We start from the raw sequence: 20,257 nt of genomic DNA, 5'->3' as shown, positions 1-20,257 counted from the left end.
AGTGTCAGTATTTTCTAAAACAAGATTCATTTTAAAATGGCTTCAAACGATAAAACTGCAACAACAAAACTATATTAGATTCTCAAATAGTAAAGACTAAAGCTGATCCGTTTATTGTTTATTATCTGTTGCAGTTTCTGTATCATGCAATATAATAATGAAAGTAGGTTTAATTTATCAACTACCAGCGTCTTGTTGAGAATGAAACAGATTGCACGCTGGCCTGTTACAGACTTCATCAGGTCATATGAATTGATGATACATGTTGCAAGGCAGCCGAGTTCCCCCGGAAACCTCTGTTGGAGCGCGTACTGGCAGAGACGGGGGCCTCAGCCAAGTCTGTCTGACTGATCACTACAGATGCTCCTCTTCAAGTATTCCGAGTCAGATCCTTAGTGCTGGGTCTTAGGGGACAAACAATAGCACCTGTTCCTCATAAGATAGCCCATTCATGTATCTTTAATGAAGCCTGAGGGCAGATGGTGTGAAATGACATTATCCAGTACTTAGCAATGCTAAGACAAAGGAAGAGCAGTGCCAGCACAACAATGCCGCCGTATTTACGAGGAGACGAGAGGATGCTGCCCAAGTGCCCCGCTCACATCTGCTCCACTTCATCCTCCGACTCCTCAAGATCATCTTGGCAGTAGAAATCTCCCTGGCATTCAGCCCATATATAGATGAACTTGAGGGTAACTCTTAAAGGAGGAAGGCTGTGTTTGTAGTAACACAGGAGAGTAAAACACACGTATACAGATACACTCGCATACTATCTGCTTTTTTTTTTCCTGAAACATACTTCCTTATTTTTTCTGCTTTAACAGTCAAATCTAATAATAAAAAAAAATTAAAAATCCTGTGAAAATGTTTTAACAAGCTCAACCACGATGCCAGCTATTAATTGACAGCTCAACTAACCTTTACTATTTGTTGCCACCTTGAAGCTCCTCAAAATTTGATTTGCCTTTCTCTTGACATTAGTTGCCGTAAATTAAACTTTAATGTGTGGAGCTCATTACTGCAAATCACAGCCATTGAAACTCAGTGCATTTACTTCTCCTTCAATGCACATTTACACTCTGTCTTGCCTCAGTGAATCTTGTATATTCTGCTCAATTTTTTAAAATAATAATGGTAATAAAAGCTGATATCCCATATTAAATTATATCATTTACTGTTGCTGGAATAAATACGATCAAGCGTCTAATGCCTCTTGCTGATGTCTGACTGAATATTATTCTGTATACATCTCTTGAGCAATTAAATGATTATAATTAATTGCATTAAATTAAAAGCAACTGAATTATTGGATGATTTGATTGAAACGCTTTTTATATAGTGAAGGATTATAAGTATTTATAACCATAGAGTAAATTTGTTTCCTTGTGTGGAGAAGCTGGGTCCCCTTCTAGTCAGTTTGGTTTTTGTTTTAATATAAACTACATTTTAGTCTGATCAGTTTTTATATTTTCAGATATTTAACCTTCCATTCTACTAGACAAATTAAATGTAGCTGTAGAGAATTTAAGGGAGTTTAAGAAGGCCAGTGGATTTTTTTTTTTTTTTGGGGGGGGGGGGGGGTTTGGAGCAAGATGACGTATAGAGCAAGAGTAGAAAATAAAATGTTTTGTGACTGAAAAGCAGTAAACTTTTGGCAGATACTGGTTCTGGCGGTAATCAGATACTAGGCAAAGATTACGTATTTTTTTTATTATTATTGTATAGCATATCTCATTAAAATCAACAAAATAGATTCTTTTTTACAAAGACATTTTTTGTAGTGTTCTTTTACCTACTAAAATTTTTACAATACACACTCCTAAATACAAAACACAAATCTGAGACCGTTTTAATTTACTGCTGATGCATGTTAGTTAATGTTACTTACACACTGCTAACACACTTGGCTTGAGGGAGCCCTTTTCTGCCCCCTGACTGCCACACATTCAGCAGCAGACTCCATCTGGTTTTACAGTCCAAATACACAGACAGAGAAAAGCTGTGTTCCCCAGTGTCCCCCCGCCTGTCACTGGCCCTACCTCATGTTGTGACATTAATTATTGTGTTTTTCCATATGTTCCATACATGCAAGGCCAAAAGCCATCTTTCATCCATTCAGCCTGGAAACTTGGAGCACAAATCCCTATAAAGCAATGTTTTATTTAAGGTCGTTTGTCGCAGTCTCCTTGGCCATTTATTTTTCTTCAGCAACAGCACATTTTACAGAATTACTTTTAGAAGAATTATATACTTTTCTATTCTTCTATAATGCACTTTCTGCACTTGCACTTCTGTAAAAGCTCAGTAGACATAAAATGCTTCTATTTATTTAGTTTTCAGTCTAGCTCTGCACCTCTGGACAGATCAATAAAGTAGTTTTAAGTAGGTTTAGTGTGCTAGCTGTGAGAGAAACTAGGCGCACCTAGTCCAGTAAAGGGTCTACAGGGGGAGTCGAACAGGCTGAAAACGTGGCGATCATAGCAGACCTCAGCCAGAATATGGGGGGAAAGTCGTTGCTCAGAGCAGGTTGATTTCATGCCCCAATGCAGCGGCAGTAATTGCACCCAGACCCGTTTTATTGCAGGTTGATTTTAAAGAGGGATGAATGGAGAAACATTCTGTAAAGTGTTTATTTTGGGGGATGACCTTTATTAACCCATTTTCCAGGCAGGTTCCCCTGAGGTGGCCTGGCTCAGTGCTAGATTAACCCTCGCAGGCCCATGGTAGCTGCACTGCTCCCCATCACTGAGTTTCAGGAAGCAGAGAATGACAGTATGATTGGACGGTGCAACATGTGTGCAAAACCCCCACACACCACTTTTAAGACATGAGCTACTCACCCACCCTTGACACACACATGCAGAGAGTTTGCGCTGATATTCCCAGTAGGCAGTTAGTCAGCAACAGGCTGCACGGTGAAGGTTAATATGTGAGTGGAACAGACAGAATGACATCAAAATGAAATACAGCACTTTTCAACTGCCTGCTACTCTCCTGCTGAAAATAGTTGCCATAAATTACGGGATTGTCTTTTGGTTTTTATCACCTTTAAAAATGATCACCCGAAATTCTGCGAGTAGTTGAACTTCCCTCGAGGTGAATGCACATGCATGTACACGCTAATCAGTCCTGTCACTGCACCTGTGTAATGCATTCAACAATCCTCTGCTGACATGTTGTATTCACTGTAACAGCCAGGGTGAATGCTTTTATCAACACGTACAGTACTTCTCTGCAGGAGTCCTACTGGCCCTCTAAGCCCCTCTGCCCTCTGTCCTGCATGTCGCTTCTTCTAACCAACGCTGGAACAATGTGTGTATGCGGGGCCTTTGATGTGCTGAGGTGAAATTGTGGTTTGGATTAAGAGCAGGCGTAGCTCGGCCAGGTATTGTGTGAGCACACGAGGGCCGTCATTGCCGCAGAGCCCCCTGTCAACACGCGTTAGGAAGACCTGTGATCTGGCCTCCCCCTGAGTTGGTTCTCTGTTTCTGTGTGCCATGTCTATGCTTAGGCTTCTCTCTGATCTCTGCTCCCTATCTGTTCAGCAGGTCCAGGGTCACATGCCTCCGCTCATGATCCCCATTTTTCCACACGACCAACGCACTCTGGCAGCAGCAGCCGCCGCCCAGCAAGGCTTTCTCTTCCCTCCAGGAATGTCTTATAAGCCAGGTATGCTCGCAACTTAAGTCTTCCCTTTATCCCCTCCCTCTCTATTGCACTTCACATTTTGTTTAATCCTATTACAGCTGAATCCATAACTACTGGAGTGATAACTGTTTTTTTGGTTTTAAGCTGCTACATTGTTAGTAACACAATACGCAGTATAATAACAAACAAATGCTTGATTCACACTTAAGACTACTGGCACGCTCTGCTTTGTCTGAACTTGGACTTGAGGCCAAGGCATGGGAATTTTCTAGTCCATGTGGAACAATAGATATGGGTAGAGCAGCACAGGAATGTAAACATGTCTTCAACATGAAAGTATCTTTTAAGAGTGTTCTGGCTGTAATCATTTTGAAGAAAAAAAAAACAAAAAAAACTTGCTGGAAATGTAGAAGTATCTACCATGAAAAATCTTCCTAATGTTACATGCATTAAGCTCTTACAGTAAACCATGCACAATTATATCTTACAACAGTGAAATTATATAATTAAAGGATAATAAAAGAACGACTGGTTACAAATGTCATAAGGAACAGGTTTTGTTGAGAGCGTAACTGCTTTCACTGCCTGTAACAGCATGCCTCCTTCGTTTCCTTTGTCTTTTGACTCAGGTGAAAAAAAAGCTCTCCAGCCTTTAAGATAAAACATTTTTCTAATGATTGTTGGAACATGTTACCGATGCCCTGCCAATGCAGTAATACCACTCATATTCTTGTCAAACTGTACTTGCAGTAACAATGCATAAAAAAATTAACAGATAGCCTAAATCGTTCTCTGCATATGTCCCAGCATTTCACCCCACTCTGACGACCACGGAATTTTTTATTGGTACATTTTATTTGCACGTGTAAATTTTTATAATTTTTCTCTCTGACACAGACAAATAAAAGAAGGTAGTGTTGTGTTAATGAAAAGCTCATTGTCAAAGAAAAAGATTTATAAGTTGAGCACAAGGTTAGTTTTTTTTCTTTCTATGAAACAGTACCAAAGCATGGAAGGACTGAAAACAGGAAAAGAAACACTAGGAAGTCAGCAGGTTCGCAGCAGAACATTAAAAGGTGTGGTAGTGCAGTTAATGAATTAACTATATAACCACATGATGAAAAAGAAAGTCAGCTATTTTGGAACTACGGAGCCATGACAGCTTAAACAAAGTGCCTGAGGGGGAGTCTTTTACCAGTGTGCTTTCTGCAATGGGACTGACACGAAAAATGTTTTAGTTCAAATAACAGGAGCTATTATGGAGTCATGGTCAGGGGTCGCAATGTGTATGGCTCCTGCATAATTCATGAGTTCATGAAGAAATAGCAAAGGGGGTCTGAAAATGACTCTTGTAGTCAGAAGAGGTATTTTCAAAACCTTACCCATCCGACACAATATACACAATGAATCCAAAGAGTACAATGTTATCACCACCACCTGCAGGGTATACAGGAAGCTGCTGTTTCTTTCTCCATGAAGTGAGTGGCCAAGCATTCACTTCCAAGACTAAGGCACACTAATCTGATGTTATCATTATGAGACAGCTCCCAGGGACCACTGCTTATGACCCCAGCCCTGTGGTGCTCACATGGCAACAGAGTCATTCTTGCACCGTAGTGTTAAGTCATCACCCTATCCACGGGCTGTGCTCAATGGCCTGGTGTTGCATGGTAGACAAGCACAGCCATAGAAACACCAGCTCATCTTTTAAACAAATAGACACGCGATGGACTTTCCAGTCTGCTGGTGCTGTTTACACACATGGTAGCATTCAGACTGATGTGTCTCTAATGGTCCTGCAGAATGACCCCATAGTCTTTGGGGTCCTTACAAACATGCAGTGAACAGCTGCAAGTTTTTGCTCTTGCTTTATTGTGTCAATACATGTATAACACAATCAGCTTAATGCCAATTGGTTCAATTTGTTTGGAGCAGCTTGTTCTATACAACAAAGCTAGATGGCATTGACACAAGCTATATAAACTACAAGTAAGTAAACAATCTGTCCAAGGCAAGCACATAGGATAATAATTGAATCTACTATGTCAACTATTATACCACTTTCCTTGAACAGCTTTTGTAATTATTTGAAGAGAGCAGACAAGATCAAGTTAAGGGTTGTAGTCACAGAGTTCATTCATCATCATTTGATCTGGTCTAAGAAAGGCCACTGCTACATCTGTCATCTCTAACAAATCTATGACTTATATTTCATGGTACCACATGAGCAGGGAAATATAGCCTGTTGTGACCTGACTATGGCGTCACCAACACCCCCACCCCTGTGTCGCACTCCCCCCCTACCCCTCCCATTTTTTGGAGACCAGGTTCTGGGCATGGGACCAGCCATGGCTGCAAGAAAAAACAGAGTTTTAAATGTAATTCCCTCTCACCAATAACACTAACCTGGCAGGGCGCCCATTCTCCTGGAGTCGACACAGACTGCGTTCACCCAAGAACCTAGACCATGGAGCCCCAGACCCCCCAGCAGAGGTGGTGTGTTCACTTAGCACATGACCCTCCCCAGGTTTCACATGACATCTAAAGACACCCGGCCGTTTATTATTTGAAAACGCTACATCACAGACAGAGACAGAAAGAAAACGATACCAAAAAGAGGAGGTGTAGAAATAACCACAGTGCACCCCCTCACATCCAACCCAGCACTATTTGAAACCACTTCTCCTCTGTGATTTTATTTGCTACTAAATGGGGATTGAATTTCCATGGCCAGTATCACATTGTGCTGTGCTGTACAAGATTGTAAAGTGAGGCAAGCGGGCGAGGGCAAAGTGAAAGAGAAGGTATATACATTTACCCTGTCTGTGGCTTAATGGCTCCATATGTTTGTGAAGAGAAGTGACAGGCAGAAGTGGGGTCTGAGCGAAGGCCAACTCCCCCTCCCCACTCTCAAAGTGCACCCCACCTCCCCTTCTACAGACACATGCCTCAACCCAACCTCCACGTTGTGAGCGCTGCCCCGTCTCACTGGGGCTGTTCGGCCCGTCTCAACACACAAGGCTGAGTGTGTGAAAGCTTCTGGTAGTCAGCTATACACCCCTGTGGATATCACTCATACAGCAGCCATTTTTATATCCCTGTCTGACAAATGTGCTGATGGCAGGCCAACAGTAGTGAATAGTAATGAATAGTGCTGCTATTTGAAGACCAATTTTTTTCCTTGCTTGATCACAGTGATATGAGAGATAAGAATGTGTGTTTTTACCCTTGTTATTGTGACTGCACACTTGTTCTAACCAGTTTGCACACAAGTGCTTTCACTCTGCTGCCAAGGCTATCAATCAGAAACAAACAATGTTATGTTGAACAATAGCCAGACAAGTCAGCTGTATGAATTGCTTGAGAGAACACGATGATCCTTTTACTGAATTCTAGGAAAGATATTTACCATTCAGTCCAAACACACACACACACACACACACACACGCCATATTAGAACTTCCAACTTGTTAAACTCTGTTTTATTGTTGTCTTGTCATTTTCTAGGGAGGGTACCGTGCCGGTGGGGGGAGGGGGAAGGGTGTTGAACGTTCCTGAGTAATCCCGCTCCAGTCAAACCAGCTTAGCCTTTTGTTAATGCAGATGTTTGGGCTTGAAGCCGAGGCTTCGTTGTGATGTGCCACATCGCCGTGGCAAAGTAGCAGAGGGCCCAGGATCCGTGTTGGCACTTGCCTGGTCGCTGTGGGCTGGCTCATTGTCTGAACCTGTATGCATTGTTTCCCTCTCTCCTTCTGACAGGTGATAACTACCCAGTGCAGTTCATTCCATCCACAATGGCAGCTGCAGCAGCGTCAGGACTCAGCCCCCTCCAGCTTCAGGTATGTACAGTACTATATGACAAAGAATGCTAGGGACGCCCGCCAAGCCCAGGGCAGAAAAGATGGCTAAGCAGCTGTACACTAAGTAATGAGCTGCTCACTAAATAATCCTGAAGCCCCCTAGCTCACACACGCTTATCACCTTACATATGTAATTTATCCCGTTTTATAGAGGATTTATCCCCCCTAGCTCAGGCAGACAGAGGAGTTAGGAAGATAATAGTTATTAGAGGGAATGAGAATCACTTTGGTTGCCTTAATCGCCTGCCAGTGCATTTATCAGAACACAATTGACTGTGTAAGCAAAGAACCTCCCTCTTATTGCTTTTATCAAGTGGAACCACTCATGTTTTAACTTATTCGTTTTAACTCTGCGAGGACAAGAAGGATAAACAATTGAAGGAATAAAATAAATTTCTATATGTTTGTGATTAGAGATGAGTCAAATGTATGTGATGCAAGTAAGACTGAGAAGGAGTTTAAGCTGCAGAAAATGTTGGGATAGGCTCCAAGCCCTTTAGGCTCCTCCAGGACTATTCTCACATAGCATTTAAAAAAGCTGAACCCAGGTCAGCGCTTAACCCGAGGCCATACTCTTGAATATAGATATTTATCTACACTCTATCTTTCAAGTTGTTACTGTTATAAATGCTACCGTTACCTTTGAGCCTGTGCATGATCTCTGCATTAATGACAAGAAATCCCCTGATAACTTTTTTGGTTTTATTTACATAAACCAAAACATAAAGCAATAAGAAGCTGAGAATCACCCATATGTTTTAAGTACCGTTGCTACTTGTTGCATCTTTAATTATGAGTTTCCCTTTCAGTCTTGAGTCTGTTTGAAACCAGAAATCAGTACCGTTCATCTGAAACAAAAGAGTAAACAAAAGATTAAAAAGCATCTCTTCTAACATGTGGTTAAGTGGCCGCTGCTACTTTGTCAACAAAAGTGAAATGTTAGCGAGAGCCGCAACATGTGATACTAAACATTAGAAAGACTTGTGATAAATTCTGAGAGCTTGAGGCTGAAACTCAGCACAGTACACTCTGATGTATGTGGCATTTGTCCTTACCACTGTCAGTGTTAACAAGCCTTGGCAAGTTCTAACAATGCTTGCAGCTGGCTCTGAAGAGCTCTGCGTCATTATGCAGCCGTGAGAAGAGCTATTAGAAGCACGTAAGGTGTTAAATGAGTCTGCTCATGTTTAAAGACGGGTGTCCATGAGAGCAAAAGATGGTGGGTGCCTTGGTGACTATCTCTGGAGTTTTATATGTATAACTTACTTTGTGCATCATGGGCTGCATTGGAATGGAGTGGTAGTTCAGACAGGCATGCTGGGTCTATTTTTAGTGGTGTATGAGGTCAGATGAGACAGTCATATATCTGAAGGTTGGGGTGAGGAGGGGAGACGGGTCTAGAGTCATTAATTCTGATTATGTATCTAACCCTGGGAATGGGCAAAAACAGAGCCTCAAAGACCATGACTTGGCTGACCTTTACAGAACACAGTAAACAAAAAGAGGTGTATTTTCCATTAATTGAAGTCTGTCAGCCTGTCACATATTCCGCCTGCTGGCTGCTATTTACACTGCATAGAGAGTCCCCTAAAAACAGCAAGGCAAGTCAAACATGCCCTTTTCTACATGGCTGGGATCAACAAACCATGTGACTGCCACCACTTCCTCTATAAAGCACAGGGAGACTGCCATGATTAAAACATCATATCAAGCCAGACATGGAATTAAAGTTAGAGTAGTCTCACTCTCTTTTAGAGCAATAATAGCACCAGAAGCCTCCGGTAACTGCGAATGACTGAGGAGTGTACCGCTTCGTTGACTGAGTGCATGTTTGAGGCAGATGATGACAAAATAAACAAAATGTCTCTCATACACAATAAAGAATAACAAAAGAGATCTACGCCATGAAAATGGGTATTTAATTAGTGGTGAAGCAAATTAAATAAACACTGGGCAACTAGAAGGCCACTCTCACCAAGGCTGGTAGTCCACTGTTCTTCTTGTTTGTCAGTATTATTTAATAACAAATGTTGTCCTTTCCTTTTCTTTCTTTTTGTCTGTTGATGCCATTGTTCCGTTGGTGTCTCAGGTTTGTTTATTATTTTTTAATTCATTTATTAATTTAATTTAACTGCTCCCATTCTAAGCTCTACAATAGCCTGGACTCTCCAATGTGGAGGACAATAATAAACAATTCTAGCAAGCCCTGTTTTTGGTTCCACTCAAAAACTTCACGGTTCATCGAAGTATCATGGAAATTGATGCAATTAGTTTTGTAACAAGCCTGTTGAAAGACAGACTATTTTTTTAGTTCTGTGTTGTCTGTGATTACATGCTATGTTCTTATGTTCTTCAGTACTATAGTAAAAAAGCAAACAAAAAAAAAAAAATCTGTATGCATACCAACAAATAAATAATAAAAATGTGGCACTGACAGTTATCAGTTGTTTTTTGATACTCATTTTATCCTTAATGCATCATCAAGCAAAATCCTCCACTAACCCTTTAAACTGTTCTGAACTTTTGTAAACAAGTGATTCTTCATCTCTCTTACACTCACAGACAAAATATCCCCCATACTTACAGCTGACCCCCCAATTAAAATATCTCCTCCTGTCAGCTGCATGGCAAGGTATAATTTCCACCGATTTACTCAGTTTAGATTGTGCAATATATGAACCTTAAAAATAATCTCATTGGAAGAATTAATTCCCACAATGCTGCCGAGGTAATGTGATCAGCCATGCACTCAGAGAAGGTAGCTCCTCTGTCAATCTTAATGTCGGCCACGTAGCTTCTTTACAATCTTTTCTGTGTAGGGTCCTCCCCCCTTCCCCACCCTTTCTCTCTAAGAGAAGAAAACCCAACAAGGTAACAAAGGCTTAAAGCTGATGGATGTAAATGAATCCACCCGGATGCGTTTCAGTGCTGGAGACTGTAATTTGCTTGTCAATACAGGGTGGTAGCATCACTCCGGTGGCTGGCAGTCTGCAAGTGGCTGTCACCAGGCGTTTCTGTACCACAGGGCAATTTCACTCAATGTTTTCCTGACAGATTGGCTCTCGTTCTCAACTCACAGGAGAGGAGGCACGTAAACTATCCCAGCGCGACATGCCCCTCTTCATTAGTGCCCACACTGAGCCGGGATGAGCCCAGGACCAGCAGGAAACAATGGCTCCATCCCTGCCTGTCCTTCCCTGATTACAACTGACACCTCTCACCTACCAGAGGAAATTGTGCTCAGATTGTATCCCAATCTGCGTCGACACCTACTATATTCAATCGACTGAAGGGACAAGAAGGGAATTTCCCTAATTCCACAAAAGATTCTTCTGTTTGGGACAGCACTTAATTTGTTGTTTGTACACTATTCCTGGCTCCAGTTCCCAGTGAAAAACAATTTACTTAAAGCAACTGACTACATAGCTCTCTTTTAAAACAGCAGCAGAACATTTCAGAAAACCCTGATTCTTTTTCACAGGAGGCACTGACAGTATTAAAGACAAAATATGGAGTCTATGTGTGTAATATTGTTCTTGACAAAATGAAAAAAAAAAAAACAAAACGCTGCTCTCACTTAGTCAAAGCTCCATTTCGTAACTCAAACTGTTGCACTGTCTTGCTTTTTCCAATTTTTCACATCTTAAACTATCTTGAGATGTTTTAGTTTGTGTTTGTCTCTCAATTACTACCATGTTTTTTTTTTAATCTCCCCTGCCTCCCTTAAAAAGAAATCAGAATTATCTGAGCTCATCACATGTATGTGGTTTAAAGTACTAGAAATCAAGCTGTATGAATTAAGGCTTGATGCTGCAATTACCCATCTGTGCATTCGCTACAGTACGGCACCTCTTAGGCCCATGATAAACCTCGGCCCAGCGTTAACTCATACATGCTCCCACTGTAAAGATGAAAAGCAGCCCACATGCTCGGCAACAACCAAATCAGATCCTGAGCAGACAGACACATCTGAAGGAGTACTCAGTGGCTTAGACGAGTGAAGTGATAAGAAAGAGGGCTACACAGCCAGGGACAAACAGGAAGAAAGTGGGAGAGCGGCAAACCACATATTATACTTTGTTTGGATGTAAATGCCTGTGTAGTACAGATGTGAAGGAACGGCTTCCATCATTAACAAGAGAATCACTTTTGACTTTGAAAAAGATGGAGGGGGGGGCGGGCGGAGGAAAGAAAAGATAGAACAGACATACTGTAGAGAGCAGCTGTTTCTGTGTTTATGAGCAGAGGAGCCTAGTCTTTGAAGGTAACCCAGAGCAGTGCAGCAAAGCTAGCTGTGTGTGGAAGGCTGGCTAATAGGACGGCTAGGTGAGCAGCTGGATAGAGGCAGTGGTGAACAGAGGGACAGATGGACAGATAGAGTGGATAATGCAGTGAGCAGCACTGAATGGGAGGGCAGGCTCCAGGGCCCCTGGGCCAGGAGAACCCACAAACACTTACACATGGAGGACTGTGTTAGATTGAGTATGAGTATGGGTATGGGTGTGTGTATGTGTGTGTGTGTGTGTGGGAGAGAGGGAGGGAGAAAGGGGGAAAAGTAAAAAAGAGGGACTTGACTATATATACTGAAGATGTAAGATAGAAAAACAGAGAAAAGCCAGAGGAGGGGGAGGGGTTAGCGCAGAGCAGGTTGGGTGCCAGCAGATGAGACAGATGTTGGGCCATACTGGAAAGCTTCGGCACAGTGCACCAGGACGCCTTCCTCCAATCCTGACATCTGGGCCTAGCCTGGGTCAGCCTGCCTGGTCGCCCTGGGCAATGAGCCTGTACAAGCCTTGTGGCAAACGGGGCTGGCGCTGTGCTGCCTTTTAAATGGTGTGGTGCACTGAAGCACAGTTAATGCCCTCATATCCAGCCCAGCGCTCAGTGCTCAGGCCAGACAGAGGTGAATGAGACATTGACAGACAGATACATACACACCCAAACACAAAGAGACACAGGGTGAAATCCAGAGGGCTAAAGATAAAGCTTATCACACGTGAAACTCAATTTGTTTGTAGGACTTTTAAGGATTTGAAATTAAAGTGGCCTTAATTATAAAGTATAAAGCACCTTCATGATTGGCTGTATTGGAGTGTTTTGTCACTACGTTCACCAGTACATTTTTTTTTTATACTAAACAGTGTTTCCAAGTGTTTTCAGAGAGAAAATTAATAGTAGATACTGGTTTTACGTATAGATATGACTGATTAATACTCTGCTTATTGAGCCTCATTTTTGTTTTTTCACCAAACAAACAGGGGCTACCATCATAATTGCCTATCGCGCTTCTGAGATGTCCATCATCATCAGCCGAGTGTGTAATCTCAGTTTAATGTCGCAGGCAGAAAAGTGAACCTCCCCGTTTAACCTCTGCTGCCTCCAGAGGGCTTGTTTTTAATTACCAGAGGCTAACAGGCTGACCTTGGGCGTGCTGTACTCACTTTGAATCCATGCTTGCTGAGATGTGCTCCACTCTGCTGGGAGACGGGGAATGACGGGGTCAGATGAAAGGCCTTAAATTTTCTGTTTATGCGCCTGCTTATGTAAATGCATTGTTCTGTGCAGAAAGAACAGCTTTTTAGCATTAGTTACAATGGTGTACACAACCTTTTAATGCACTAAAGAAGAAAAACACATTACGTTAGTCATACATGTATATTTTTTTAAAAGGAAGATGCTATAGAGTTCTCTGAATCCCTCTGAATTCAAGCAGAGAGAAAATATAACTGATGTTACTTTCACCAGATTTGTCTTAACAAAAACACTGCCATCCCATTAGCCTTTATGTCCATTTTGCTATTCTCTACAACCATACAAACTGTGTCTTTGCCGGACCCAGCGTTTTCAATTCATCTAAAATGTTATGAGCTGTAGAGGATTTTTTTTCCCTGATCAGTTGAAGCAAAAGAGTGAAAATTTGATGATGAGTATACAAGGAGGAGAAGAAAAAAAGGACATTAGACTACAGCTCAGTTCCCCAACTTTTCTTGTACCTCACTGACATTGAGATTGCCCCTTATAACTATGAACTTTTTGCTGCCCCCACCTGGCAAGAACAAACAAAGAGGACTTTTAGATAAGTCAGCTGGGACAAGCAGGCCGATGTCTTCTACTTGAGGAGACGAATCATATTGTCCTTCAGTCCTCAGGTCCATAATGCAGGTTATACAGTATTTAAACCTTCTACACTGTTTTGTAATCTTGCATTGTAACTATCAGTCATATGTCATGAACTGAAACTGCACTATCTTTGATTTCTCATCTAGTCATACTGCATATAACAAAGAATCTTCAGGCTCTGTATATCAAACCCTGAGGATGTATAAGGTTTTATGTCTGCCCTTGAGCAATGTGTAGCAGGTCAAAACACCTTTCATCTGTCTTTCCCACTGATTATATTTATTGTTCTTTGGCGCTGGAAGCAGGCTGTTCTTGGTTACAAGGGTAACTATTGCTTCTCACCCCATGGCACTGACCTGCTAATCAGTGCTGAAAAGGGGCATCCTGACTGCCTCTAATTTGAGGCAAAGTCTAATTATGCTCTTTTTCCGGGACAATAAAGTTCTTCCCACTCAAGGTCAGGGGCATGCCTGTCGACGAGCCTGTTAGCAAACATCTGTCCAACAGACTCAGCCTGAGTGGGTAGACAGGAGTGACGAACAGCGAATGGAGACTCCCTTCTCTCCTGCTTTGTCACTGTTCTCTGTATCACAGACACACACTCAGTGTGACTTTACCACTGACATTAACTAAGTCAAGCTCAGATGAGAAGAAAATAAAGTTGGGTCTGCTCCTGTGTCGATTCCTGTCCTAGACAAAAGGCTGTTTGTGAGAGAGGTGGGGGCAGTGCTATCATTGTGGGAACATAATCAGTCTGTCATTTCCGCTGCCCATGTGCTGTTGTTATCCCCAGGTCCCCTGAAGAATGGACCTTTTGTACTGCCGCTTATGTGGCAGTGATAAAGTTTCTTACAGGAGCACATATGTGTTTATATCTGGAGATATGTGCACAGACCTAAAGTGCTTTGTTTGGCTTTAGTCTACATCTACACTGCTTAAGGTGAGGCTGAGGTGGGGGGTGGGGGGGGGCTTTCTGTGAATATCCAGTCAAACTAGGAAATGAGACAAGGCTTGCTGATTGACTAGAAAGAAATTAGATTCTCCTTGACAACACTATGTGACTGTATAGTACAACAAGCAATAAGCTTTACCTGGTGTCAGGGACAGAGACCGTTTGGAGAGTTAAGAGTTGCTATCGGTCGGCTGAAATGACTTTTAAGGCCACATGGAGTACTGCTTTTTCTCAGACAGTTGCTCTATTTGATAGACCCCTGCCATTTGCACCATGAAACAAAAGCCAATTTCATCACTTACCTGGTGGCCAATCAATACAGACCCTGGGGCAGAAAGAAGTCCAGCCAGAGCAAGAGTGCTGGACTCTGCTGGCACAGAAAAACAAGTACAAAAATAATCATTCAATCAAATTAGTCTGGTATCATTTGTTTCAAGGTTTAATGACATTAAAAAAAATAAAATAAAATAAGCAGACAACTTAATGTCAACGCATGATGGTGAAACTTTATCCAGGATAAAAACATATGAACTACTAAATGGTAGTCTGATCCAACAGACAACTAGCAGTCTGTGACTCATCAGATTTTTACAAATACATCCAAACCCTCATTTTAATGTCCTTAACCACTCTTCATAGTATATGCCACATAATCATCCCAGTGGTGGAAATGTAAATTGAGCTTTCAGAGTTCAATGGAGTTATAGACACAACTGTTATTGAGTGCTTCGGCAGTCATTTGAAACGGCCTCTTGTGTGGTAATGTCACTAAGAGTTGGACATCTTACTGATTTAACGCCAAGGAAAATAACGGTGATTACATCAGTGTTCTTTGTGCAGGTTTCTAAGTCTTAATAATGCTTGTGTTTAACATATTCTGTGATGCCAATCCAACTGAGGTTGGGTTTCTAACATTGTGGAATAGGACTGTCTCACATGGCTGTGTGGAGACAAATCACAGGCCAGAAACTTCAATAGGAAGCTGTGTAGATCTAGAGAAATGAGAGATCTTTGCTAACACACTTGCATCCAGTCGGCAAACTTTTCTCTGTGATGAGTGGAAAATAGGGGCTCCAAGTATTTTGAATGAAAGCCATCTCTGTGTGGTTTTTAAGACTGCTGTCTCTCTCTGGGTTCAGCCTTTGAAATACAGTTAAGACCTTTGATGGAGGTTCTCTGCCAGGCTCATGGAAAGAGAGGAAAGACGTAAAAGAGAGAGAGAGAGAGAGAGAGAGAGAGAGAGAGAGAGAGAGAGAGAGAGAGAGAGAGAGAGAGAGAGAGATGAAGGCAGACACAGAAGCAGAGACTTCTAGGGAGAGGAAAAGACAGAATATAAAACTCTGAATGTTTGCTGGATTTGGATGTTAACGCCTTGCGGGTTTTTCTACCTCCCTACAGCAACTGTATGCCGCCCAGCTTGCCAGCATGCAGGTCTCTCCTGGAGCCAAGATGCCTCCACTCCCCCAGCCCCTCAATGCTAGCGGGCCCATTTCTCCCTCCTCTCTGAAGAATGACAAGAGTTCCTCCAGCCCCATCACTCAAGTCAAGGTACAACTATTATTTCCTTCAGCCTCCCAGCTCAGGCCCTGAGTGGTGCTTGACCTAGCCTCGCCTTGCTGGTGTTGTCTGAATAAACGAGAAGCTCTGATGTCCAAGACTTGTGTGTTCCAGCAGACTATCAATCTGCAGGGCTTTAACAAAGCCTTTTCTCTCTTAAACTGAATGCTGTGGACATTGTTGCTATGGATGTTACGGATTCAAGTCAGTAATTTGTGGAACACTTTTTTTTACAGTTATTTTTTTCTTCTTTCTGCGTTGCTGAAATGTAACCAAACAATTACAGCTGCGTGCTGACATAAGTGAAGCGAACTAACCAAACCCAAGATCTATTTTCTGCTGCTGTATAGCATGAATCTGCAAGACCTATGCGCAGAGGCATATACATCATCCCCACTAAGGCCATAATCAGAAACATATGCCCATTTGGAGTAGTTTAGCTTAATAATATCACAATGGAGAAAGACATAAATCCTGACCAGAAATAGTAGGAGAATACTGTGGATTTCTCTTCACCACTCTCTGTTGCATACACTCAGTCCCTCAGGCCTCCTGCCTCATGGGATTTCCACAGTACAACTGCCCCGACACCGACTCTCTACTATTATATCACTTAATCACTGCTATCTATTGTATTTAACAGGTTAAACGCATGCCAAGTAAGGCAATATTATCGGCACATTTCTAGTCAAAATATTACAATTTCAACCTAAACTGAGGGGCCCACATGGAAGCATACACATCCTCCCATCTGTATCCATAGTCCAGAGGAGTTGGATTGCCTTTAGTTTTGTTTGTCTGCTTTCAGCTTCGCTGAATGACAAACTGTTATTGGCACAGCAATAACAAGGCCTTGGGGCAGTCTACAGTCGAGCCATATGTTTGGACAAGGAGACACTTGGGCTTTGAAAGAAACTGTTAAGGCAGCATGAGATCTGATCTCTTTTAAGAGACTGTTGTATACATACAGTGATTTATACCGTGCTAAGTGACATTCCTCCTCTGAGATTCAAATATTTGAGTTGTTCCTGATTAGAATCATTCAGTATTCTTTGTATTTTGGTAAATCCACTGCATATATAGATATTTGAATGTCTAAGTGCACAGAGCAGTTCATTCATCATTTTGGGGTTTTTATTTTACAATTAATGTAAGCCTTAAATTTGGTTTTTTGACTTTTTTATTTAAACACTGTAAAAATAGGGCTACAAAGTCTATACTCTGCCTCTGTTGATAATTTTGCCTTCTTGAACTTTTTTATCTGTATTTATATGTGCATAAGTTGTCCAAAACTAGTGATAATCTCATTCGATGCTACTCTTAACAGTTTTAAATGATTTAGAGTAAAGGAGTAAAATGTTAGATGTACATCTGCTACCTGTTTTCATCTGCAGGAAGTCACAAATTAAAAAGAAATGTGGTCCCAACAGACAAACTGCTGAGGGATATAAAAGCCAAACAAATACACGCACGAGTCCTCTCCTGACCCTGAGAGGTACACTTTTTAGGTTTACTAGAATCATTTCATATATTTTCAGAATAGATATATCAAAGCGTAAAATAAACCCAAGTATGTACCCAAGTGCACAAATGAGGAATGAAATTAGAAAACAAGTTAATGAAGTAGATAATGTAAGTCGACATCTGATGAATGGAACAGCTGTCTTTGATCATTGGCAATGCCGTTATCTGGTCATTATTTATTCTTCGAAGCAGAGTGCAGACACAGAGAGCGAGGGAGGAGGAGAGGGAGAACAGATGAAGATGTACAGAGAGACAGAATCTGCTTTAATTAGTGTGAACAAAGGCGCTGGGCAACTGTGAGGAAGATCGCAGTGGCAGAGCTCCTGTGAAAAGGGAGAGGAGAGGAGAGGAGAGGAGAGGAGAGGAGAGGAGAGGAGAGGAGAGGAGAGGAGAGGAGAGGAGAGGAGAGGAGAGGAGAGGAGAGGAGAGGAGAGGAGAGGAGAGGAGAGGAGAGGAGAGGAGAGGAAGAGAATATCTGTGCTTTCTATCCAAAGCGCCTCAAAAAGGGAAAAGGAATGGGGAATGGGGGGGGCACCTATTCACATCTGTCTTCTCTCATACTCATATCTCTGCTGCTGTTGTAGGAGGAGGGAACACAGCCTCTCAACCTGTCTGCTCGGCCAAAAACGACAGACCTGGTCAAATCCCCCACATCCCCAACACAGAGCCTGTTCCCCGGCAGTAAAAACAGCCCCAACAGCCTGGGCGGTAAGGGTGGTATCCCCAGCCCACTTGGAGGAGGCCTGGGCCGAGGCTCGTCTCTAGGTAGGACTTCAGACGTGATAGTTTGACACGCACTTCCAAAGAAAATGTTGCTTTTTTTGCTTTCATTTTAAGTCTAATCGCCCAAACTTTACTCCGTGTGTGCAGATATTCTGTCCAGTTTAAACTCCACCGCTCTGTTCGGGGACCAGGACACAGTGATGAAGGCCATCCAGGAGGCTCGCAAAATGAGGGAGCAGATCCAGAGGGAACAGCTGCAACATCATCAGCAGGGCATGGAGGCAAAACTGTCCGCTCTCACTTCAGTCGGCCTCAACAACTGCAGAGTTGACAAGGTTAGGACCGCTATTATGTAGTCCGTCTCTGTTTCATACTTGACCTCCTGATGTAGGACACGCTCTCTGCATGACTGAAAAAAAAAAAAAATCAGTTGACCACAAACAGTGTTCAGCGCTCCCTAAAAGTAGTGAAGTAAAGAAACTATTAAAGAAAGTGGAACATGGTGGGTTTGATATAGCAGTAATTCTTAAGACTAATACTTTTCTTTAATCCTTGTCCAGGGTGGTCGTATTGATAAGCACTGGCATAGTTGAGTGTGTAAATGTGTGTTTACTCAAATTAGTATGAGTATGTTGTGTGTGTGTGTGTGTGTGTGTGTGTTCTGAGGGCTCGGTGTTGTTGACGCTGGTGTGAGGGCCGTGACAGGCCATGGCAGTGCCCAGTGTGGGTTAAAAAGACTCTGAAGTCTCTGCCCAATTAAAGCAGACTTGCAGGCCTCTCCGTCCCTTGACACGGGATGGGACTGCTTTGTACCAGGAGCACACACTCCCAGGGATTCCCTTTAAAAATATCTTCAATCGATGAGTCAATCAAGGAGAGAAAAAAGCTGTCCTCCTCTCTTCAGCTTGATGCCATGTTGCCAGTTGGCTGTGAGGAGCAGGCAGGAACTGGGAGCGATGCTCATTAATATTTTAGCACCTGACACTTTCAACCAACAGCTTCAACTAGGTCAATGTATATGTAAAAAAGTGAATGAATATCTATTTTGATTTCCCTTTAATTTGGTGTTTGGAAGAGATCACTCTCTGAGCAGGTGTGCAACTATGCTCTCACTGAAGCAAATAAATTGGTGTAGTCCACAGAGAGGACACTTCCCTCGTGCTAAAAAGCATCTTAACAATGAAGAATCTTTTATTTTTGTACTTAAAATGTCCTTTTTAAGTGTAACAGACAACAGGAACACAGTCTTGACATGAAGTCGGAGGCTTTTGTCTGACTCTGACTCTCTTTCCTTAGTAGCGACATTGTGTGAAGCTTTTAGTTAAGCATACTTCTTCTGTCTGACATGTTGCAGCTGCCACCCAACTAAGGTGAGCCTGTTGCAGCTAAATCTGCCATGACATGAAAGCAGTAACTAAACAATGCCTGTAAAGGGAGACTTTCAACAAGCAGCACACACCTACAGCTCCATTGTCCTTTGTAGGTAGAGCTGAACGCCTTTTTCCTCACTGCTTAGCCAATTGTAGGAGTTTTCTTAGAATTTTGCTCTTCTCTGTTCAGCCTGTAAATGTCAAAGCAAACATCTCAGGGCCAAAGAATGCTTTTTCTTTGTCTAAAGGATCTTCTGCATGACATAGTTGCTCACTCCTCACCTGTATTCTTATACCTTTTGTCTGTATTTGACACTCAAGGAGGGTTACTGATAGACAGATAGAAAAGCAGACAGAATGAATGTAGGCTGCCAAATAATCAAAGTATGTTGACTCTGATATAACCAAGGGTAGTTTAAGGTTGGAACAGTGATTGTTGAATAGACTGAGCCTCTAATTTGAAGCCTTATAGCTCTTTAACGTCATGTGTGTATGTATTTCAT

The 20,257-nt window shown here is 42.2% G+C and overlaps 1 protein-coding gene across 1 annotated transcript in view; it reads left to right on the top strand.

Annotated features, from left to right (window-relative positions):
• Window positions 1-20,257, top strand: part of sox6 (SRY-box transcription factor 6) — a 126,344-nt gene that overhangs the window by 88,454 nt on the left and 17,633 nt on the right. Inside the window, exons 9-13 of the mRNA XM_030130301.1 lie at window positions 3,546-3,669; window positions 7,408-7,487; window positions 15,979-16,128; window positions 18,246-18,426; window positions 18,532-18,719. Coding sequence (XP_029986161.1) covers window positions 3,546-3,669; window positions 7,408-7,487; window positions 15,979-16,128; window positions 18,246-18,426; window positions 18,532-18,719 — 723 coding nt within the window. The remainder of the gene's footprint in view (window positions 1-3,545; window positions 3,670-7,407; window positions 7,488-15,978; window positions 16,129-18,245; window positions 18,427-18,531; window positions 18,720-20,257) is intronic.

This window comes from Sphaeramia orbicularis, chromosome 3, assembly GCF_902148855.1.
Source record: "Sphaeramia orbicularis chromosome 3, fSphaOr1.1, whole genome shotgun sequence".
In the NCBI taxonomy this organism is placed as follows: domain Eukaryota; kingdom Metazoa; phylum Chordata; class Actinopteri; order Kurtiformes; family Apogonidae; genus Sphaeramia; species Sphaeramia orbicularis.
Note: the sequence above shows the minus strand (reverse complement) of the source record. Positions and strands in the feature narration are given on the sequence as shown.